Genomic DNA, 24,773 nt, shown 5'->3' with positions numbered 1-24,773 from the left:
CTTATAATGAGTGTTGGAAGAATTCCTAAATGATTGCTGCATTGTGATATAGCTGGCTGGAATGTGTTTGCTCATTTGTGTGAGAGGGTGAGAGATATTACATTAACCCCTAGTCTGCTCTCTCCCCAGGTTGAGAGTACAATAAAAAAGGAGATAGGTCTTCTTGCTGCACAGCTCTGTCACGGTGGCTAGTTTGCTCCTGCAAGCCTACTGAAGCCACATTTTTCAGAATGTTCTTGACCTTCACAGTCAAGCTACCCTCCTTAACCAAACAATTGCATGACTGCTGAAGCAATTCTTCAGAGCTATTTTAAGCTGTACCAGGCAATAAAGATGCTCTTCAGTGCTTTTGCCTTGAAACATGGGTGGGAGAAGATGGGAGAAGATGAGCAGGACAGAGCAAGTCATGAAGAAGATAATTGTGATACTGTGTAATTTCATGCCAACCTTTGTCATAGAGTTCCTAGCCTTTGTCTTTAGAGTACCCAAGCTTAAATGCAGATATCCACCTGGAAGAAGGCTGCAAACTAGAAACCAGATGGACTTGAATGGTATCTTTTACATTTATATTTTTAGGGGTGAGGTACTATTGCATCAAGAGATGGAGAGGAAACAGAGGTGGCCATCAGGGCAGAAAGGTAGCCGTGTAAATGCAGCAAAGAAGAGGACTGGAATAGACAGCTTAAATGAACACAGGTAGTGATTGAGAGAATGAGTCACACCAGATCATCCAGGCCTCCCAAGGCTTTTGTAAATGCTGAGAATCAAAAACCCAGGTTGCGGACTAATAAGAAACTCAGGATCCTGCAGTAGTTGAGAAGGTTGATGATGTCTGGGGCCAAGTCATGTGAATTGTGAAACTCCATCCTTTTTTGTCACCAACATAAGCATTGGGAGAGGAGGGAAGTGTAAGAGACTATAATCCGTTGCTCACTCTTGTACTCTCCATTTAAGTCCTGCTAAATGTAAGTTAGCCTTATCCCCCAAAGTTCCTGTTGAAATGAAAGGCAACGCAAATGGCAAAACTAGTACTGTAACAGGGTCAGAAAACTGGGATAGCTCCCCTCTTAACCTCCCACATTAGGAGACCAGTCTGGATTGCTTTCTCCATGCAAAGCTGGCAATTTGGGAAAACCAACACTGCACGCAATGGCAGCAGTATGTGATTAGATGAGTGTGCAGCCTGACCCTTGGTGTTTTATAAGCTTTCCATCAGCCAGCAATTCAAAGTTGTTTTAACAATACTCCATTGGCTGACTATTTGGGGCCATTCACAGTGCACTGCCTTTTTGATGGGTTCATCAATTCCACTCACACTGGTTACAATAATCCTCTTTTAAATTACATTCTTCATTTTTATCTGAAGGTAAGTAAGAGAAGCGAGTCAAGAGCCTTTGAACTAAAAAGGACCTGCTGACTCTCTTCCAGCTTGTTAAAGCCAGATTTGCTTATTCATTTGGCATGGAGCTTTTCCCACTGTTGAAATGAAGTGTCATCGCCCCATTCTTGAGGTGACAGAAAACCATTCAAGAACAAAATTAACTGCTGATCCCTACCCTGCCTTTGTTCCCACAGTGCTAGACACCTAATTTCTCTCCAAAATAATGGTGATAAAGCCTAATGAATTTTATATACTATGAAGCTGCAGTTGGATGGTAGTAGAATGGAGGGAGGGGGAATACTATTTTAGTACAGGCACAGGTGAGGATGACTTTGGCCTGCTTCATGCATGGGCTAGGGATGATGGGCAAGGTCATAGGGACATGGCAGAAAAAGAATATGTTGCCAGGGTATGCTTGTGCTATAGCTAGATCCAAGTGGAAGAAAACTCATAACCAAGACCATAAGCCTGAGTCAAAGATGACATTTCAGATAGGCAGAGACAAGCCATCAGCCTGGGACACATTGCCCAGAAGTCAATCTCATGGCATTCCATGAGATCCAGGAAATGCATTTTGAATGGCTGCCTGGGGTCTGATGTAACCTATTTGGGAAAGAAGCCAATGCAGGCTCCACCCCAGAGTTTTTCTTCAGAATGGCATTTCTTTTCTAGGAGACTTTTCCCACTGCTGAGTTAAAATGATATTTAGTCATCCTTGAGTCACCTCAAGACAATGCCAGTATAACATTTGCTGTCCCTATTCCCCATTACCACTCCCTCTCCTGCCTAAACTGAGCCTACACTGCATTGTGGCTGAATTGTGTTGTTCAGATTTGTATGTGTGCCACTCACAGGCCATGTGATTAGCTTGCTCCTTGGGCTTTCTGCCATCCATTTTCAGCATATCAGAGGCCAGTAGGGAAAGTGTCACCAGAAGAAGCTTTCAGAAACAAGAGGGCTTTCACTCCAGGGCTCTGCCTAACTTCTCTAGACTGGTTTGTCTGACCTTCCTTTTACATCATGTTTGCACATTTCCTAAACTTAAAATAATGGGAAAATTTAAAAAAAAACTATTGGAAGACACAAGGGCTGAAAGAACTCCAGAGAGGAGGGAAGCCCTGTCATAACTACAACTGGCTAGGCCACTAGAAGAATTGAAACTGAGTAGCCCATGGGCAACTTGCTCTCTTACTTGGAAGGCTGTGGGAGGAGGAATATTGAAATTGACAAATAGAGGGAAAATGGCACACAGCCACAAACCCACCAGCTTGTGTTCCTCAGCTGAAATTGTGCCCTCCTCCCTCTTTATTGGAAGCCTAAAGAGAAGTTGACATCAGAAACAGAGAGGATCAGGGAGGTGACAGATTTGAAAGGAACTGGGGGAACCAAGTGTTACAGCAAGGGCAGAGACAAAGAGAGTAGTATCTGAAGTGGAGGTTGGCTATTCGCCAGAAGAGGCACACCCATAAAGGTCAGGCGACTTTGCCTCTAAGAGGTTGGGTGATAAAGCATGTCAGATCTGACACATCTTGAGATTGTAATTGGACTGTGTTGAAATAATGGAAAAGATAATGTTTTTATGCCAACCCAGCCAAGAATGACACCCATCAGCTTGTGTCTCTCATGGGCTGGGGATAAGTTGAGGATAAAGGCAACACTGTAGGGACAAGAAGGGAAATTCTTATCGTTGCAGCATGATTTTATCTTGATTAAATGCAAGCGGGGTCAGGGCCTGAGGTGAGCAAAGTGGGATGAAAAAACTGTTTTTTAATTGTTTCCTGTGAGTTGCAATGGAATAACATCTTTACAGCTGGCTCTGAACTACTGGTTTGAAACAAGACCCCAATCTGAAGTGGCTTACATGACTATTAAAGGGCCCTGAAAGCATCCCATATCTCTGCAGCTTCTTGTTAGCAGTTGAATGTCTACCACCTCTGGGCCTTTCATCACTTATGTCTGTTGTGGCCCTGGCATAACATGTCTTGGCAACATCTTTTTTCTCCCACATCCCCATGATGTTGCCAGCCCATGACTGGGGTCAGCTGAAGTGAATCTGACTGTGCCTGGTGTTTTTCTCTTTATTCCACAACCATCCAAGGGCCATCTTGCCATCTTGGAGGGAAGTCAAGTGACTGCAGAAATCCAGACTTTGGGGATGGAGGCAGCAGATGTCATGCTACTATAATCTTCTGCCAACTCAGAGATGGTGGAGAGCATCTCAGATTAGCAGTGGGGAAAGTTTCTTAGAGTTCTCCAGCTGTGTTTGTGCCAAAATTACAGTAACAAAGACAGGATATATAACATCTCAACAATGGCTGGATGATGCTAGAAGATGCTATAAGTTGTTAGGGAAATGGCCTAAGGCTCTTGTGGAATTTTAAAATTAGACACATCCCTACTGGCCTAATAAATGCATGGAGTAACATCCCAGAAGAAAGGAAGAGAGAAAGAATGTAAAGAAACACCCACCCACACTGGGAAGTGGGGCATTGGATAGAGTGTGGTTAGAAGAACCAATGTCACCTCTCCCTACATTGGTGTGTGTGACTGCTATCGTTTGTTGAAATGAACTGTAATATCTGAAAGCTTGTGCTATAACAAATAGGCCTCTAAGGTACCCCAAGACTCTTGCTTTGTTTATGATCTCGTAACGTATCCATCAGGGATTAGCTTCTAAAATTAAATAGTCATAAAACTATTGGTTCTACTCAGAGCAATGTGAATATCATCAATTCATTAAGCATCTACCAAGTTGGGCACTTGCAGGATCCAACCACATTCTTAAAATCAAGGCCACAGTCCTAAGCAAGTTATACAGTTAGCATTCTATTGATTTTGTTGGGAGAAAAAAGCATATGTCTAAAAGCACAGTGGAGTTGGGGGGCCTTATACATTTAATTAATAATAGCAACGACAACAATGACAACAGCAGAGATGATCAATGATGTGCTGCACCCAAGAGTGTCCTGAGAAAGCAGATAAAATAAATAGCATCAGCAAAAGCAGTGTGTTGAAAGTACTCCATGGTGAGTTCTTCCAGGGTTCTAACCCTTATGGGATTAAACTCCTTATATTAACCAAAATATTTGCAAAATCAAAAAGCACTTCCAGGCACGACTTGGACTGAACCTTGGTTTTCCTTCGTGTTGTCACTCTCCATTTATAATCCTCCCATCTTCTCTCTATCCAGGCAGTCTTCTTTCTAGAGAAAAACTGCTAAAGGAGGAAACATCCAAAGCACCATAGCACACAATGCCTTTGACTGTGAGAGCTCCAGAATAGAAGTAATGGTGGCTTGAATGCATTTCAAAATCAAAGCAAGCAAAATGGAGTAATTGCAGGCACACTTACACTTTTCCAGACTCCTGAAGCATCTCCAGCCACTGGGCTTGTTCATATTCTGATTCTGCTGCTAGCACAATGTTGCCCTAAAAAAAAAAAACCCAACATAAACATCACCATATCTTTCAAGAGAAGCTGGCATGTAAGCAAAGATCATCAAAGAGGAAAACAAGCAACTACTTCTGTTACAAAAAGACTATCTGGAAATACATATATCAGTTTTACTTGCATGACTTCCCCAAAGGAATCCTGGGAATAGTAAATGTTACAAAACAACAATTTTCAGAGATCCCTGGAAAGAGGTAGTGAAAGTTAACCAATTTGGTCTACAAAGTTAACCAAGTGATGGTCTACAAACAGATGAAAAATCTCAGGGACTTATAATGTTACTGCCAATAGTTCCCTTTTCTGGCAGTTGCACTTAAGTAAAACATCACAGGTTATTCAGTCTGTTAGTGAATAAGCTAGCAAAGGGGAATCAGGCTGCTTTGCTGCTTGGGTATCTCAGCTGCATGCTTATGTGGGGAAATCTACTTCCTTCCTGTCTAATTAGCAACTTGCTGCAGCATTAAAATGCATTAAGTGGAACAAGAAAGAAAAAAAAATCACTTTACATGGAAGTCCTCGTGGGAGATTTTCATTGCATAAGGCATACTGGGTTCTTCTTTAGTTTCTACGATGCAACCACCGAGAGGTATGACACCCTGAGGAGGCACCAAAGATTTAGGACACTTGGTTAAAATCACCACTGAGAAGCGACAGGATGCAGTTAGGACTAGATACGATTGAGAGATGTGCATCCAGAATGGTGGTCCTCACAAAGCTACCGATAACTGATAAAAGTATAACTCAAAGTCTCTGGGTCAAGGCTCACCTTGATCACAGATACTAACACACTCTCTCAGCTGCAACATCTCCACAATGTGAAGGTACTTTGTAAAGAAAATTAGTTGAAAGAAAAGAAGGCTTATTAAAGGAAGGTATTTCCAGACTGATCACTTCTAGCTCTGCCTGATTATTGGCAGGTTTATTTTCTCAGTTCTTCCTTAATGTTGTTATTATGGAAAGAAAATAAGTGGAAGTGATAAGAAATCATAAGCTGGTAATGATTGAAAGTTATCATCATGTGCCCCGTCTTCTGTAAATGAGGTGGGGTGTTTACACAAAAGCTTTGTCTGGAAGCCGTCTTAGCTTCCCTGATCCATAAGAACCTCTTCCAAATAGGAAAAAGAGTATAAATAATTCAAAACATCTTGTTGCTAGTTGCAGACTCTCTTGGCCTAGAGATCATTTGGCCACTATTATCCATGCACTGGTGACCTCTAGCTTAGACTATTGCAGTGCATAGCTTATGGATCTATTCTATAGTATTTCTTCAACATTTCAGTTAATGCCAAATTCAGCAGGTAGGTCATGTACCTGGGCCAGTTACACTAAACATATTTTGCCACTCTGAGAGAAGAGGAACTCTTCAACCATGGCATCCTATTGCCAGAATGCCCTTAAGGTGGCTTATTTAGATCCATTCGCATTTTTCCCCAGTGCCAGTGAGGATGTTTCTCTTGTCCCAGAACCTCCAGCATGGTACAAAAACTGGCTGATCATAGAGATTTCATCTTCTGTGCCAAATTCCCTTGTTTTGCTTTGTGCTTATTTTAAATGAGCTGAGTCATGAGCATTTCCCATGAGAAAAATGCTGCTGATTGGCAAAGAAAGAAGGAAGGGATTTTCATGGATTTGTCAGTCCCCTATAGCCTCCTGAAACCTGCCTTGCTCAAAGTTTGGCATGAGATACTACAGGAGAAGTGGAACTGGTGAAAATCTTGTTACACATCCCCAACTGCCTTGGGGGAAAAGGCATCTTTCAAGTCTTAAGCCAAACTGCTGTGATGTTAATATTTTATATAAAAATATAAACATGTATATTTTGTACTGGGGTTTTTACTAAAATGCCAGTTGTAAAAACTGTTTTATTAAACAAATCTATTAAACAACAAACTATAAAAATGTATCTAAATGAGTGCTATGGAGGAGATAGAGCATAGATCAGGATCAGCTGGTAGAGCTCTAAGTTACAAGATATAGATGAAAAAGGACTTCTGACTTCCAATTAACTGTGTTGTTTATTCGTTTAGTCGCTTCTGACTCTTTGTGACTTCATGGACCAGCCCACTCCAGAGCTTCCTGTCGGTCTACAGGAAGCTCTACAATTAACTGTAGAGATAGAAAATACACAGATGTTGTCTGTTTTCTAAATGAGGCTGCTGAAAAGAAGAAATCTTGGGGAGTAACAGAAGCACATCCAGAGAATGGTATGCTCTATTCCCAGGTTGGGCATATGCTCAGTGTCACCTTTTACTCTAATGGCATAACCACCTCCATGAACTATTAATTTACAAATGGACCCATGAGTTTCTGAATAAAAACAAGGTGAATGTCAGAAGCTTGAAGCCAGTCCACCCTGATACATGGGCCCCACAAGTGCCTTCTGTTTTTGAGATACTTAAATGTTCACGGTGATCAGAAAAGGATTAAAACTTCATGAATAAGCAGTTTAGAATGGAGAAGCATTATTTACTTACAGATAGTCCTTGGTTAATGACAAAAATTGGGACCAGAAACTCTGTTGCTAAGTGACACAATCGTAAAGTGTGACCTTACATGACGGCACTGACTTACAACCATAGTTCCGGCAGTTCCAGTTGCAGTCGTTAAGCAAATCCTGCCCAATCGTTAAGCACAATGTCACGTGATCATCATTTGCGACATCCTGCCAGCTTCCCTGTTGACTTTACTTGTTGGAAGCCAGCTGTGAAGGTCTCAAATGGTGATCATGTGACTGTGGGATGCTGCGACTGTCGTAATTGCGAGCCAGTTGCCAAGCGTCCAAATTGCGATCATGTGACTATGGGGATGCTGTGATGGCTGCAACTTTGAGGACTGGCTGTAAGTCTCCTCATTCAGTGCTGTCGTAACTTTGAATGGTTGCTGAACAAATGGTCGTTAACCGAGGACTACATGTATTTATTTACTTACTGAACATAGAGGGCATGCCATTCAGCTCCTAATGGCTCTGAGCTGCTTACCTCAAGCAACAAATATCATTAAAAGAGAATCAACTTGATCAAAACAATTTCTCCAAATGGCCCCACACAATCCTCATTGTCCCCAGATGCTTTCCTGAAGAGCCACAACGTCAAGGCTCTTTGGAAGCTTAACAAGGAAATGGTAGTCTGGTTCTCAAGGGGACAGCTGTTCCACAGAAGGGGACCATCACTGAGCAGGCTCAACGATGGGGTTCCTGCAGACAGCATTAAAAATGCATACTGTATTTGATTGTTTACTATCCACGTAATATTAAATACACAATGTAAGTTCATTTAATTTTTTTTTTTAAAGTTCATTTTAAGTACACAAATATTTTTTGTGAAGCAGAGATCCAGTCATTTCTAGACTCCCTTCTCATGAGACCATATCTGAATATCTTTGGAGATGTTGTTCACCTTTGGATGGATATTGAAGTACCGATTATTTTCAAAGTTCTTCTTTTCATTCTCAGCATAGTAAAGCAGAAAACTTTCCTTGATGATAAAGAATCTGAAAAAGAAACATTTCATCTTTATGTAAAATTTCCCCAGCAGGCAGTGATATCATGTAGTTATATGAACCCTGATGGATGCCATGGGTCCATGATGCAGTAGAAAGTGCTGACGTACCTGAACACACATGAATTGGATTTTCAGTAGCTCTAGCCATTTTCTTATGACATCTTTTGCTAACCCACTAGCATCACTTTGGGAAAACTTGCCTTTTACTGAGTTCTCTGCACATCCTATTTTGCATTGCAGTGATTCCAACCCATAGATTTACATTCTTAAACCTAAAAGAACATAGTTGAAATTCCCTTTTAAGTAGCTAGTTTATCTAGTCTAAGTATTGCAACATACATGCCAAAGTCCCAGAAAAATCACATATGTCTGCTAGTATCACACACTGAATCTTATTGGAGAAAAAAATAACTTAGTGTGGTACTTTTAAATATTTATTTATTTGTAAAAAAAAATTCTATACCACTTCCCATTATAGAAGGTTTAGAAGCAGTTAACAATAATTTTGAACTCCTTCTAGCATAAGAACAATTCAAAAGGAATACTGGTAGTCCTCGCTCACCAGCTGCCTTATTTAACAACTGATCGAAGTTACGACAGTGTAAAAGAAAAAGCTCTGCAACCAATCTTCGCATTTACGACCATTGCAGCATCTCATGGTCATGTTATTGCCATTTGTGTGTTTTGCAACTGGCTTGCAACAAGCAGAGTTAATAGAGAAGGTAGAAGTAAAATTGTAGGTTGTGGTCATGTAATGTTTTGCTTAATGACTGAAGGGGAAGTGAGGTCGTAAGCCCATTGCAGTCATGTGATGTTTTGCTTAGTGACCGCAGCACTTAGTGATGGAGTTGCCAGTCCCAATTGTGGTCACTAAGCAAGGACTTCCTGTAGTGGGAGAGTTAGTGGCTGGGGAAAGCCACTGTGAAGAGATGAATTTCTTTTTTTAAAAAAAACGTATCAGTGTTGTGTAATGGTGGAACATGAAACAGTGTTGTGTAATGGTGGTACATGAAAATGTTCTTCGCATTATCAAATTCAGCCTAGTAGTTATACCTAAGTGGGTATATATAAATATACTCTCTTGTACTTCTCCCTGTAATGATTCACCCTAGTCATTGTACATGTACAAACAATATTCACTTAAGATATATTATACATAATGTACCAAATGAATGATGAGGTCTAGAAACTTTTTTTTAAAGATGCTTTAGATTGCCAGGGATAAGAATGCTAATGAAATACGTCAAAATAAATCTTAGAATCCACTGGCATTGTCTTTGGAGCAGAAGACCAAAGCAAAATATAATTATCCAGACTGGAAATATCTTTCACAAAAGGAGCTTAAGATGAGACACGTGTTTGTCCTGAGTTAACAGACATACTTCAGAGCAGTTCCAATCCTCAGTCTTAGCAAAGGGAAAACATTTTCTGTCTAAACAGAACAAAGGCACCTCTCAGCTTATATTCTTGTAAGTTCCTGAACAAGTGGATTTTTTTTTTACTTCCTCATAATTCAGCCCAGAAACATTTCTGTCAACAATGGCATGGCTAAGCACCAATTGCTTTACCACCCATATCTCAAAGACAAAACATCAGCTCCGTAATATAGGCACATTAAAATCAGAATGCATGCAAATTTTTAAATAAATGGAAAATAAGTTATTTTTGAAGCAGTAAATTTGCAGAAGGATTATCTTGAGAGTCAGAGGCACTGTGGACTGGGTATTCACAAATCTGGAAATTGGGTGACTTGGGGGCTGCTTTCTTCCTGAAATAACGGTCATATCACTTGAATGTTCTCCTAGATTCATCCTCCTCGTAATTCAACTAATCTCAGCACCCTGGAATGTTTTTGGACAGCTTTACCTGGACTGCCACCTATATCTGTTCCTGGACAGAAATAACCTGCTACAGATATTCATGCACAGAAACCGTAGTTGGTACTAGATGTCATTCCTAACACGCTCATTGGTTTTAGAACAGCCCTTGCCAACTTTTTCCTATATGTAGAGCCTTGTATCATCCCTGAAAGCTTTTGATGATCACCCCATAAATCTGAGATCAGAAGCACAGCTCCTGCAAGCTTTGTAGCACACACAGCTCCTTCAGATTAATTTAATTTAATTTAATTTAGGCACTGCCTGACTCTAAATGACTCTGTATACAAGGCTTCAACATTTGGTAAGAAAAGCTAAATTGACAAAATTTTGCACCAGTGCCAAATCACAAAAGACTATGGTGTTCCTGCCTGAAATCTTCCAAGATTTTGAATAAGAAGGCCCCAAGCTCACAAGATTGGCAATCTAGACAGGTCAAGCATTGTGAGTGTGTGTATATGTATGTGTATATAAGGAGGGAGAGGGAGACTTTTTTTGTTACCCCCATGAGGGATCACCAGCAGGACCTTTGCAGTCCAGAAATACAAATTCCCACAAATCGGGAATTTGTGTTTCTGTATTTGGATAATTACATTTGCTACTAGGGTTGCTATATCTGGGCTGCAAAAAATCTGGACAACCATTAGATGGCAGCAAAGAGTTTTCTATATCTCTTCCCATCCAGAATTTTGCAATTTGCAAGTGCAGGTGGGCGTTCTGCTGTAAAATCAAGAGTGAACTCTGAGCTGTTTGTTACAAAATGAGTTATGCATACATCTGGCATAGTTGAGAAAAATACAGTACATACATTCTGTGATCAACCCTCAGAAAGTCTGTTTTCTGCAAATAAATGCTGCTATGGTTTCTAATATGTGCAGTTAATGAGATTAGTTAGCTAATATTTGTAAAATCTTTGAAAACATAAAAGGACCCAGTTAAGTACTCTCGGAAGAATTTTAACATCATTCTTGGGTCTAAGATCTACACAATCCTTTTTTCCTTTTTCTTCTGTTCTAAAAGCTCCAGGTACTAAGTACTGCAAATAATTGAAACTGGGATTATTTTCATCACTTGGGGGATATATTCTGTTAGAAATGGAACAAGAGAGTCTCCAGGACTCTCCATATCTAAAATGTTCCAGCTGAGAGGCTAGGATAGGAAGCTTTTCTGTTATACATTTTGGCAACAAAAGCATGGGGAGATGAGACTGGCAGAGTTGCCTATTAAATGGAAGAGGAGAGAGATTTAACTTGGGGAGGAAAAATCCTTCAGTGTGATTGATTCTAAGCATCTTTGTAAACTTTTCATGCCTAGCTTCCAAATAGAAGTTGAAGTTTTCTATTTAATTCAGTGCACTCAGAAACATGGTGGAATTCAGTACTTAGAGCAGTTGTTTCTCAACCTTGGCAGGTTTCAGATGTGTGGACTTCAACTCCCAGAATTCCCCAGCCAGAATCAATGGCTGGCTAGGGAATTCTGGGAGTTGAAGTCCACACATCTGAAACCTGCCAAGGTTGAGAAACACTGACTTAGAGAAACAGGGGAAGTTCTTCTATTAGTAAGATAAAATTCCTGTCAATTTTGGTGTGGGTTATGCAGGAGAAGAAATGTCAGTGATCACTAACATGATATTGTCAGCCCGTTGAGGAAGTCCAGGTTGAAAAACAGGCATGGCAGGGATTCCAGGAATGCTCTTTACTGTAGTAAGGAAGAATAAAAGTCTTGAAAGTCTGTCCAGGTTTTTCTCTCTGCTCCATTTTTCATTAACCAAAATCAAGGTGAGGTTATTTTGAGTTTCTTTCTCAAGCTTTCCTCTTTCCCAGAACTGAGTAATCTTTCCTCAAAGTCTGCCCTTAACTGCCCACTCATTCCTTCCCAATCTCCAAGATCAGTTCTACACTCCTTCACTTATGTGTATGGGCATTTTGGGAACTTGGAACTTGGCTGGCTGATGGTAATGAATGACAATGAAATTTGTCTTCTCCAGTGTTAGAAGGTCTTTACCATTGTACTCCCCAAGTGAGACCATTATTTTCTTATTGGAAAAAATATATATATTTCTCCATTCTCCGCTCCAGGTGTGTTTCATGCCTTCCTTTTAGTTAAAGGATTAGTTGAATTGCATCAAACTTTTTATTTCATGAATGGGAAAGCTGCTATTATTCACTAAAGACAAGCCTTTCTGTGGCTGGGGACTGCACTGCAGCCATACTCTAGTATGACAGTCAAAAGAAGAAGCTGATGACAATGGAACATCATGCAGGTGAGTGAAAACATTTTGGAGAAATTTGGGGTGGGATTTTCAGGTTCTGTTTTCCTGTTTTAGATGTATAGTGACTTTTGCATCTTATTTTTTAGTTTACCACTGGATACCAGTAAGAACCATGCTGTCCCTGGATCAAGACAGTTCTGACTGGGAATAATAAGTGTTGAAATCTAGCACATTATCTGGAGTTTATAAGTTGAGAACATTAGGCTAGAGGCATTATTCTTCAGGTGTGAGAGCTGAGTTTATTCAGCTTCTGAGAAAAGAATGTGCCTATTTTTAGAGAAAGGACTGTATCTCTGTAGCAGAACACATTTTAGTTAGGGCTGCTGCAGAGTAGGTTAGGAAAGAGTCCTGTCTGAACAGTGAGTGGACCAGACATAGGTAACCAGGTATCTTCCAGATGTTTTAGAATACAAATCTCATAATCCCTTGCCATTGCCCATGTTCACTGGGACAATGAGAATTGAAATCCAAAGCCTCTGGAGTGCACCAGGTTGCTAACTTCCAACCCTATGAGCCTAGATGAGTATCACATTCTTAAATTATTTTATTTGTTTGTTTGTTTGTTTATTTGATTTCTATAGCCACCCATTTCAACAAGTGAGATAAGTATTAGTACTTTTGTGCATAGGGAGATCTGCTTCTTCCAATGACCTTCATCAAGGTTTCAGCAAAGTTTCATAAAGGCCAGTTCAGTGCTTAAATGCAGACTGTTTTCTCTAAATGCAGACCCCAAATCCATCTGGTAGTTAGATATGATTTACTTTCCAGTTCTTGGGAACTAGTAGACGGTGAAAGCCAAACTACCTGGCAATGCATTGCAAAACAAGTTGTAGTGTTGCAGGTTAAAAAGAATGGTGGTAGGGGGAACTTCTAGACCAAGACCCTGACATGTGAGATAGGAGGTTTTAATATTTTGCTCCTGGTTATTTGCAGTATATGTTTTGGGGAGAGGGGTTTAAATCAAAATCACATTTGGGCAAAATGTTTAACCCTCCCTTTCATATCTATTGCCTTCTACATTGAAATCACTCCACATGCACCTAGGTTTCTTTTTTCCAATAAATGCCATGGCATGGGGTTTGTTTCTGTTACATGAATTTGATGCCAATCTACTGTGGCCCACTGAAGGGGCAGCTGAAGACCTAATAAGTTTGCCTAGGTGTCCCTAACACAGAGGCTTCCACTGAAGCTAGTAGCCAGCATGGGGGCAACACCCAGATGGGGATTCTGTGGTGGAAAACAGGAATTGCACACTTCTCTGGATTCCATCCAGATTGCCCCTGCACTTGCTGTGGGTCTTGGTGAGGACTGCTATCCTTCAAGTTAATGGGAATGGTTGTCTCTGTGCAAGTAATAAGTTTGCTTGCAAAAGTGAAATATCTTGGCTATTGTTTCTTACTTCTCATTACAAATTAGTAGCACTTAACCTGTGGTAAATTTGTAGAACGAAAGGAAAGATGGCAATAACCATACATCTCATGACAGTAATCCTTTCCACACCAGCACACTGTTCTTGAGGGAACAATTCCTTAAATGATGTGTAAGTGTTCTTGGTTACACGTCTACATGCATCCGTTAGCTGAAAGCACAACTAAAACGGAGATTCCAGGCAACTTTTTATATGTTGGCCTAGCATGATACCAGAGGTCTCTTTTTAAAAGTCCCTTCTGTTCTTTATAGGTTAACGACAGAGAATGAGAGTTTTCTCTGCTGCAGTACTTATTTGTTGGATCTTAGTTTTCACAGAAGCATGACTGGAACTGAAGGAAAGAAAAGAAGCTATTTCAGCATCTCTGTTTGGGCCGGCTTGATGGAAATAGGCAGCTCAGGGGTGCACAGAGGACAGCCATTTTCCTGCCAGAGAGAAGGTCCTGCTTTTCTTACAGGGCATTTCGTTCTCTAAAAAGAGGGACACCCGCCACCCCCTTGCTCAGCAGTGCCAGAGAATATTTAGTTCTCTGAGAAGATGACAGCTCCTCATTGCCTTTCTTGGCCACCTGCTCACCTCGCAAATTGTTTTATGACTTGCATTTTTACTGTGTTTTAGACATATGCAGCCTGTGGGGGGAGGTGCTACTCAGTACAATGCCCTAACACTGTAGATGAAAAACATTTTGAAGAACCATCACTATCCTTATTTATTCAGGAATCACTTCTGTTTGGTTCTGTACAGTTTGCTAAGTCATGTAGCTTTCAAATCAATACCTCCTCTGCTTCAGAAGAGTTATGCCATTAACTTGTGCCTCTATTTAGCTGCCTAAGGCCCACTCATTTCTATGCACACGGCCTGAAATACCTTCTCTGAGAGTTCACAGGTTGGTGGGAGGGGAGAAGAAATCCAGGCTGAGTGGTATCTCTACCTCACCTCTTCTTCCTTGCTCTGGCAAACTAGCAATGAAATACGTATGTTAATTAAAAGGATTGATCCAGAGCTTCATTTTATGAACAGATGAGCTCACTGAGTGTGCTATACCAAGGAATAGCATTTTAGAGGTTCTTCACGGGGGAGAGCAGGGGTAAATTACTTCCACAATGTTCTCCTCTCTGCAGTTCCTCTTCTGTACTGGAATGATGAGGCAAAATGAGAAAAAGAGGGAGGAAGGATCAGCAAAAATTATTTCCCATCGTTGCTTCAATGGAAGAATCCTGCAAGCAGAATTTCCTTCACAGGAACCCTTGGTCCAAGTTTCTCTTTATATTTATCCTCTATGCTTTCATGTTGAGCTGGGCTATACATTAACTGCAGGTGTAAAATATGCACATGGCATTCAAGATGAAGAATGCACAGAGACAGATTTTGCTAGAAGGAATTATCAGTGTAGCAGGAAGATTAAGAAGAAACCTTGTACATTAACTATTTCTGGCAATAGAATAAGTCACTCCTGATTACAAACATGGTTGTTAATCCAAAAATCAGTATAACCAAGAATGGGATCTTTATTATGGGGATGGCGCTTTGTTCTCAGTACTCAACCCATAATATTTTGTGACCGAGAAACGTTTCCTATTTGTCCATCCGTTCTGAGAATGAGTGCAAGATAAATACGTGCGTAGGATTAGATAGTGATATCATGGGATATCACAAACAGTTTGGCTCTTCCCTGTTGTGTTGGCACCATGTCACATTTCAGGTCAGGCAGCCAGCATTCCCAAAAACGCACTCTGGAATTAAGTTCACACGACATGCAGCAAAAAAAAACAAAAAACAAAAAACAACCCCTTTACTTCTTGGCTGAACTTTCCCTAGAAGCAGGTGATCTCAGCTTAGCCCTACATTCTGTTAAAAATGCATGGCATCCAGATGGAAATGTTGCGTGAGTTTTCCCTATCTCCTCTATGCAGTTGGCCGAATGCCAGGTCAGCTATGCCTCTTCCCTGAGGATTACAGAGAAATGCAGGCAGAGAGTCTATGCCAATCTACAAAATGGATCCCCGACACAAGAGTTGTGGTTGCCCAGATTGTTAATTTATAGATTCCATAAAGTTGCACAATAATGATGATGGTGGTGATGATTTTTATCCTACACTTGAACACAGCACCCTTTCTGAGTCTTTGACTCTGGAACCCATCTGTCTGGACATTTTAAGATCGTGCCTATTATCCTGAACCCTGGTTTGAATGCTGTCCCAGATTTTCTGACTTTTTCTTCCCATTACGGACTCTATTATCCCCTTCTCTTCTCTCCTCTCCTCTCCTCCCTTTTTGCCTCTGCAGCTCTACCCAGACACCTTCTGCCTTACCTCCTGGACCATTTGGCTGACGGTCTCCCGAACGGTCTCTTCCAGAGCACTCCATACAGCTGCACTTTGGTGCGGATATCCAAGGCATCCAGATCTGCAGGATCCATGGAGGGGGAAGGAGAGACCGAGTTGGATTTTGAAGTAAACATTATTAAAAGACCGACTTAAAAAAACAACAAAAAACCACCCCCTAATTCTCTGCCTCTGCTCTGCAGCTGTAGGAATCCGATTAAATGCAACGAACCAGAAAGACGTAACTGCTTGCTCGGGGAGAGAGGGGGAGAGAGTGAGGCTTAGCTCTGACTCAATAACTGTGCTGCCAGTGCTCGATATTTGTCTCCCTGATGCAGAGATGATGTGAGCTTCCTCGTTTCATTTTACTTCCTGATGCCCTGAACAGAGAGGGAACATTCCAGACGAGCAGGAAAAAGTCTTTTTCATAAAGAGAAGGAGCCCTCAGCGTAACAGGCCAAGGCAAAGTTTGTGTGACAGTGTAGCACTCACAAAATTCAGTTGCAGGTAAAATGAAATGGCACCCATCTGCTTCTATCCTAGCCAGTCCAGTATGATGGTTAAGGTTCAGGGCTATCTGGGTTCAAGTCTCCAATCCATTCACTGGGTAATTCTTGGGCTGAGAAACAGTACCAGCCCAATCTACCTTATCAGGTTGTTGTAAAGATAAAATGAGAGGGGGCTCCAAAAAGGGACCTTGCGGTCTAGTGGTGAAGGCACTGGGCTAGAAACCAGGAGACTGTGAGTTCTAGTCCGGCTTAGGTATTAAGGCTGAGTGACTTTGGGCCAGTCACTCTTTCTCAGCCCAACCCACCTCACAGGGTTGTTGTTGTGGGGAAAATAGGAGGAAAAAGGAGTATTAGGTATGTTCACTGCCTTGAGTTATTTAAAAATAATAATAATAGTGGGATAGATAAAGAAATAAATAAACAGTTATGGAATAAGAATTCCTTTAATGCATAAGCTGGATGGGACTAAGCACATCTGAACTCAGTGAGGATTGTATTTCTCTTTGAGGGATGTGCATTAATCTGTGTTTGAACATGAATTTCACTAATGTGCAAATTAGCCAAGTTCCCATTCAGATGTGAGATTTAAGGTTGAAAAGACTTGATTCAAATTTGTGGTCCAAGGTTTTTTTTTCAATTTTATTTTTAATATTCTCTAGGCAAGAAAAAACAAGAATACAAGATAACAGCTCAGAACAATATATGTCAACATTCAATCACAGGTTTCTTGTAACTTGAGATCCAAGATTTGAAGACAAGATTCATTTTAAACGAATCAGAGATGGGACTTGAAGCTTTTGATGATAAGCTCTAATGGGGAGGCATTCTTTGGCAGAATGGGGTGGAAACAGGCTTTTAGAGGACATTCACCCTGTGAAATTTCAGCTAGAAAGCTTCAACTTTTTTTTTTTTATCCCACCTGCATTCTTTTAAAGCAGAAATAAACAAGATAGGGAAAGGATAATACAGCAGAAATTGTCTTATTGAAGCTTAACAATAAAAATATTCAAAAACTGTTCAAAAAGTAAGCTTTTGCTAAACTGGTCATCAGCTTTTCTGGGCAGGCAAGCTTGTTGCAATGACTCATTGACATGGAACACTTTGAGAAGTGTGTGTTATCGCTGTGTTGTATATAATATACAACGATAGAAATGTGTATTATATGCAATAGTTTAACCACAAGCACAGTATGTGAAACCTACTCACAATGTGAGTACACTGAGCCTCTTTCTCTCTTAAAGCAAACTGCCTAAACAAATTCTAGCAGGAGTGTGAGACATACTTAGCAGCGCAGCACCAGCAAAAAGACACTTAAAATCTTCTCTTCCCTGCATTCCCTTTCAGTCCCTGTGGAATATTGGGGACCGTCCCATAGATTGTGGGTTGTGGTCAGGGAGGCTTTTAGAGGTGCTGCTGCCTGACTGCATCCATCAACAGAGCCTCCTGATTCTCTAGACTGGGCTTCTAGGGTACAGATGGCTGGAGGAGAAGTCTTTTTTTGAGCATTACAGTGTGGCAGATGTGGTTAGTTTATAGCGTGCTTAATGTCCTAGGACTAACCTTTGGGCTTCAACCTTTGTCTTGTCTAAAATTTCAGATGGGATTACCATTTTGTAATTTTTCAACTTAAGTTTCTAAAACCTTTGGACCTAAGGGTTAGGTTTGAACATTAGTTTGCCCTCCAGACTGAATCCTTCTTAAACTGAGGTTCTATGGCTAAGCTTATATTATTCAAAGTTTAGTGGAGATCAGAAAACAAAAACAAAAAAGGAAACTGATGGAGTAGGATGTAGAAAGAAGGTCATGTCACCAAAGAAGAATGCATTTCCTTGACTGCTCCTATTTAGAAAGAGCAACAAGTAACGGTTTACATCTGAAGCTGCAGTTGATTAATGTCTTGATAGAAGGATATTAATATAGCAGCTACTGCATGTGATCTCTCAAGTATGGGGGGAAAAAAACTAATGAAGGGGTTCACACTGTAATGAATTTTCAGGGATGGATTATTTTTTTATAACATAGAGTGCAGAGATGAAAAAGTTTCTCAGGAGCAGGTAACAAAGTTTCCTATTAACTTAGTGAGATGCCAGAACTGTAAAGAGGTATCAGGAAAATTAAAGCTCAGAATGAACTGAGCTTGGTGAAGAATAACAAACAGCTTCTTTAGATATGTTCAGAATCAAAGGAAAAGAGTCAGTATACCAGTTATTCAGTGGAAGTGGCAAAATGCCAATGCATGATCTGTAATCACTGCAAATAAGTAAGAGTCCAATTTTGGTTATCAATGTCTCATGGTATTTAGATCAACTGTTGCATCCTTTGATTTCACCTTATGGAAAACAAACATCAGTTCATTCATTCTAAGTCAAATCAGTATGATTTGAGTGCAAATTATCCAGATCTGCCTTCTGCACAGCTTGATACTATAATATTTGCATTGAAGTGATATTTACTATTATTTTGATTGTTGTTGTTTATTTGTTTAGTCGCTTCCAACTCTTCATGACTTCATGGACCAGCCCACGCCAGAGCTTCCTGTCGGTCGTCAACACCCCCAGCTCCCCCAGGGACGAGTCCGTCACCTCTAGAATATCATCCATCCATCTTGCCCTTGGTCAGCCCCTCTTCCTTTTGCCTTCCACTCTCCCTAGCATCAGCATCTTCTCCAGGGTGTCCTGTCTTCTCATTATGTGGCCAAAGTATTTCAGTTTTGCCTTTAATATCATTCCCTCAAGTGAGCAGTCTGGCTTTATTTCCTGGAGGATGGACTGGTTTGATCTTCTTGCAGTCCAAGGCACTCTCAGAATTTTCCTCCAACACCACAGTTCAAAAGCATCGATCTTCCTTCGCTCAGCCTTCCTTATAGTCCAGCTCTCGCAGCCATATGTTACTACGGGGAACACCATTGCTTTAACTATGCGGGCCTTTGTTGTCAGTGTGATGTCTCTGCTCTTAACTATTTTATCGAGATTTGTCATTGCTCTTCTTCCAAGGATTAAGCGTCTTCTGATTTCCTGACTGCAGTCAGCATCTGCAGTAATCTTTGCACCTAGGAATACAAAGTCTTTCACTGCTTCTACATTTTCTCCCTCGATTTGCCAGTTATCAATCAAGCTGGTTGCCATAATCTTGGTTTTTTTGAGGTTTAGCTGCAAACCAGCTTTTGCACTTTCTTCTTTCACCTTCATCATAAGGCTCCTCAGTTCCTCTTCACTTTCAGCCATCAAAGTGGTATCATCTGCATATCTGAGATTGTTAATGTTTCTTCCAGAGATTTTAACTCCAGCCTTGGATTCCTCAAGCCCAGCTTGTCGCATGATGTGTTCTGCATACAAGTTGAATAGGTAGGGTGAGAGTATACAGCCCTGCCGTACTCCTTTCCCAATCTTAAACCAGTCCGTTGTTCCGTGGTCTGTTCTTACTGTTGCTACTTGGTCGTTATACAGATTCTTCAGGAGGCATACAAGATGACTTTTGATACATTTCTATAAAACATATTGATGGAAAAGTATTCTTCAACTTAAAATAGTGATAAAAAAACAAACCAAAAATTGGCATGGGTAAGCAACCGATAGTTTGCATGTGTTTCTCTCCAGCCTTGATGTAGCCTCCAATTCTAGCAAAATGCTTGCGTTCTGACAATGAGTAAAGTTTTTTAAAAATAGAAAAAATATTCAACATTGTATGATTTAAAGCTTATGGAAAACTTATCAAACAGAAATATCTTGAAATTGCTTTACTTTCTAAAAGGCCTTTTTTAAATTGCCCACTTAATTAATGGGCTGTGTTAAAAAACAAAAAACAAAAGCTGGTTGTGAATAGTTTATTCTTTAATTACAGGGGGGGGAAATGCAATTACATTGACAGGATTGTGAGAGTATACTATGCTGTTTGGTAAGGGTTTCAAGTCCTTAGTTTGGTGCTTCTGGGTTTCCATGAGAGGCCAGTCCCAGCAACAAAATGTTTTACACACACACACACACACACACACACACACTAACAGCTATTTGAAAGCAAAACCAAGGGGGAAAATATTTAAATATATTTTAAATGTCAAGAGAAATCCAAACTATAGATGTGGTACAAGTCCATGTGCACAATTTTAAACCATGAATTATTTTCAGGTTAAAGTAAATTCAGTATCACACTTGTTTTTTAAAATATGAAACATTTCTTGATATTGATGCATACCCCATAGCAGTCTGCCATTCTTCTAAGGAAGGAATTACGTATGTGTAATTCCCAGTGAGATGCATAAAGTATCCTAGAAGATGTTGTAACACACAAGAGCTGTATGCTTAATATATTGAAAAAGACTTAATAGAAAATCAGCTGGCAAGAAAAATATTTAGAATTTGTTTCATTCTATGATTAATCATCTTCCAGAATTGTTGAAAATTGTGGCACTGTCACCAAGTATGAAAAATGATTAAACCTCATTAAATGCATTTCTAACAATTCGTTTAATATTAATTATCCATTTTGGCAATGAATACTGATGTAATATACCAGTGCAAAATAATTTTGAACCAATTTTCTCTGAGTAAATTTGCAGTACATTTGATACTTATCTTCCATTGATATTCCCTTTGTTGCATATCAATTGTCCTGTTTAAATTCTGTATCCACTCAGTCACACCACCTGTGACTTGTTCATTTCTGTGTCATATTCAGTAACAACTTATAAAAAAGCCAGAATAACTGTTATGGATTTTGCATTATAAGCCTTTCAAATTCAGTCAGATCAGAGATCTAAATATAAAATTTTACCTTGCTTTTTGTTTGTTGTTGTTGTTCTGGTGCCATAGTTTCCTGTTCAGATTTCCTGCATAATAAGGCTTGTCAAGGCACCCAGGACTAAAAGTTCCTTCACTGACCAAGAAGTGACCCCCTAACCGTAAGTCTGCTGAACTGGTAGACTTACCTACTTGGTAATTCATGGCTCCATGCAAAACCATATCCTTTGGAATGGAAAGAAGAAAATGCAAAATATTCTCTGAAAGTTTGCTGCAATTCCATTTGAAATTTATGTTGAAATTGCTATGGCTTATTAGAGCTCAGAGCAGCTTTTCCAGAAGCATCACCTGATTTGAAATATGAGCTGCCATGTTATGAAAAAACTTTTAAGTTTTCATTTTTTGAGGCAATATGAATGATTCATTCTCACAGTGTTGAAGTCACCAAATTCTGAGTTGAATCTAGGTGTACAATACAATACAGTCACAACCAATTTGTTTGTTGTAGGCACCTATGTTTTAACATTCTTTGAATATCATGACTGGCCTTTGAATGCTTAAAATAAGGCAGCCAGTCCACGTTACAGGTAGTCCTCAGTTACGATGGCAATTGGGACCAGAATTTCCATCGCTGATGCAGTCATAAAGTGCAATGTCACATGACCGCGCTGCTTAGTGATGGCAATTCTGGCACATCTGGTTGCCATTGTTAAGCAATCCTGCACTGTCGTTAAGCGTGACATCACATGGTCGCCATTTGCGACCTCCTGCCTGCTTCCCCATTGACTTTGCTTGTGGGAAGCCAGCAGTGAAAGTTGCAAATAGTGTTCACATGACTGTAGGGATGCTGCGATAGCCAGAACTTTAAGGACCAGCCGTAAGTACCACTCGTTTTTTCAATGAAGGGACCCAGAGTGTCTTTTCTCCTTTAGAATATGTGGGATGGGCAGATACCCTCAGGAGCAGGCAGTCCAACAGATAAGCCAGCCCTATGCCAGGTAGTGCATCTTGAATTGCACCTTGAATTGCACCTAGTCTATAGCTCACAGAAGAAAATCATCACGCCAACATAATAAGGAACATCCATAACCATCTGGGCTGCTGCATTCTGGACCAACTGAAGTTTCCAATGGTCTTCAAGGGTATGTAAATCACCAAGCTAGCTTCATATAACAGGCTTTGTAATTAAAAACAACATATTTAGGTTAAGAACATTGAATACTTTAGTATGTTACATTTGGATGTGTGAGGGGACAAAGTATGCTGATGCATTATGCTTTTCATTGGGCTCTTCTAAAATTACTTATCTGATTTGTGTCTAAAGCGAACAAGGAAGATAAAAATGAGATAAAGGAAGCTATAAACCATTTAAAAAATCTGCAAATTATTGGCATTTTTTTTTGTTTTTTGTGACCATTAAAAATAATGAAGCAAATTCTTTCAGCAATGCAGCAAATAATTTTTTAATGTAATAAAAACATATTCAAACTGTTCACAATTAAAGTGAAAATTAAAAATAAGGCAGCCATCCATGGAATGATCTCATGTGTACAAATGATTTAGAAAAGACACTAAAATTACACTTTAGTACACAGAATCAGGTATACAGCTGTGACCAGGGAACACTACCCATAGATTTATAACTGGTCAGAGACGTAACAGAAACACGTAAAAGTTCATATCATTTTGAAATGGATAATCTCCTTCCAAATGCTGCTGCAAGGGCTTCCCATTTTCTGAGTTTCCTATGGTTCATCATAAACAACACAGCAGCACAATATATTGTTCAAGCTTTCCCATTCTGGTACAGCTGAATACTAAAAAAAATGCCAACTTATTTTCACTTAGGATACTGGAAAATCACTTTTGAGCTTCTCTGAAGACTACTTTTCCACTGTTTCAGAAATTCCAAGAAATTTCCTTCCAGTTGAAGATAGTGCTTTTCCTTGCTATATCTGCTCTTTCATTCTGTCAAATATTGCAAACTGAAGTGTCTCCAGCACAGGCAAAAGATTGTTTTATGAATATTGACCGTTAAGTGACCGAATGTAATATTGCACACAGACACAGCTTATAGTAAACATTTCCACATTCAACTCAGTCCACAACTGATATGAATGGTGGAAGTGTTGGAATTTGTGAGAATGTATTAATGATGCATCTCTATTTTAGCAATCCATGGCTTTCAGGTTTACTGGGAAGCTCAGATTACAATTCGTATGTGATTAGTAATAAGTGTCAAGAAAAGTAGAATTAGACTACAAAAAGCAATGATTTTGCATTGATTTTTAAAATCTGGGCAAAGTCAAAATCCATTTGCTCAAATCCAGAAGATCCCTCAAAACTGGGATTCTCAGTATTACAAGAGATCAGATTTCTGGAATTCTGCTACAGAATTTCTTTCATAATCTAGAAATTCCCTTCTCATAGCTCACCACTTCTACAACAACAGCCAGCAATTCAGTACTGACAAAGCACTCAAGGCACCTTTGTTCCCAACAGGAGCAAATCAGCCCCACAAGCATTTCCTGTACTGCCTTGTGACTTCTTTCATGTTTACTGTATAATACATATCACACAGTAAGCCTGTTCACTGCCTTACAAATCACAGATAATAATCTAGTTCAAGACACTGGGCCCAGGTTAATGAAATAGGGAAGATAGAATTAACCAACTTGCTTTCATAAATTTGATTTAGTTCAGGCAGCTTCCAACTAAGCTTTGTGAGGAGCAGTGAGCACCTAAAGCTGAGTCTGGCTTAGAGGAGAATTCCTGAAGTGCTCTCTCAGTTACATACAACAGTTAAAAATGATTTTTAAAAATGTGTGGTTTAACCCCCAAATTAAATCCCAGAATCCCAATTCTTCCAAATATTTCTATATTAATGACATCTCAATCAATTTTGGTGAGTTCTCATTTTGCCATTATTTCCCAACTTGCTAGTTCAAGAATAGACATTCTCGTCATTTTTCTCAGCAATGGAAACTTGGCATTTCATGACTTTATTTTCAATCATTAAGTATGCAAATGTGACAGGCACATTAACCACCCCAGTTCATATATCAAATAGTACTCCTGTTTTCTTTACCCCATGTTTTGACAGGTGTGTTTCTACTCTGTAGCACAGAAAAGAATTCTTATAAAACCGTAATCTTTGAAAGGTTTAAATGCTTTCTTACAGATCAACCACAGCTGGCAGATACCATTCGTGATGCACTAGGCATTTGATAACACCCTTTTACGATGCTTGACCCACACTAGCACAGGTGATTTATCCAAACTACTGATGATATAA

At 39.9% G+C, this 24,773-nt stretch overlaps 2 protein-coding genes across 3 annotated transcripts in view; one reads left to right on the top strand and one right to left on the bottom strand.

Moving 5' to 3' along the window:
• Positions 1–16,488, bottom strand: part of PLEKHD1 (pleckstrin homology and coiled-coil domain containing D1) — a 32,236-nt gene extending 15,748 nt beyond the window's left edge. For both annotated transcript variants that reach the window (XM_063289816.1, XM_063289817.1), the window contains exons 1-4: positions 16,222–16,488; positions 8,227–8,320; positions 5,338–5,427; positions 4,733–4,809 (exon numbers count right to left, since the gene is read on the bottom strand). In XM_063289816.1, coding sequence (XP_063145886.1) covers positions 4,733–4,809; positions 5,338–5,427; positions 8,227–8,320; positions 16,222–16,370 — 410 coding nt within the window. In that variant the 5' untranslated portion in view covers positions 16,371–16,488. The remainder of the gene's footprint in view (positions 1–4,732; positions 4,810–5,337; positions 5,428–8,226; positions 8,321–16,221) is intronic.
• The window catches only part of ERH (ERH mRNA splicing and mitosis factor), a 78,393-nt gene that overhangs the window by 30,912 nt on the left and 22,708 nt on the right, over positions 1–24,773 (top strand). The window lies entirely within an intron of this gene.

The sequence above is a fragment of the Candoia aspera genome, chromosome 1 (genome assembly GCF_035149785.1).
Source record: "Candoia aspera isolate rCanAsp1 chromosome 1, rCanAsp1.hap2, whole genome shotgun sequence".
NCBI classification, from domain to species: Eukaryota; Metazoa; Chordata; class Lepidosauria; order Squamata; family Boidae; genus Candoia; species Candoia aspera.
This window is presented reverse-complemented; position numbering and strand designations above follow the sequence as displayed.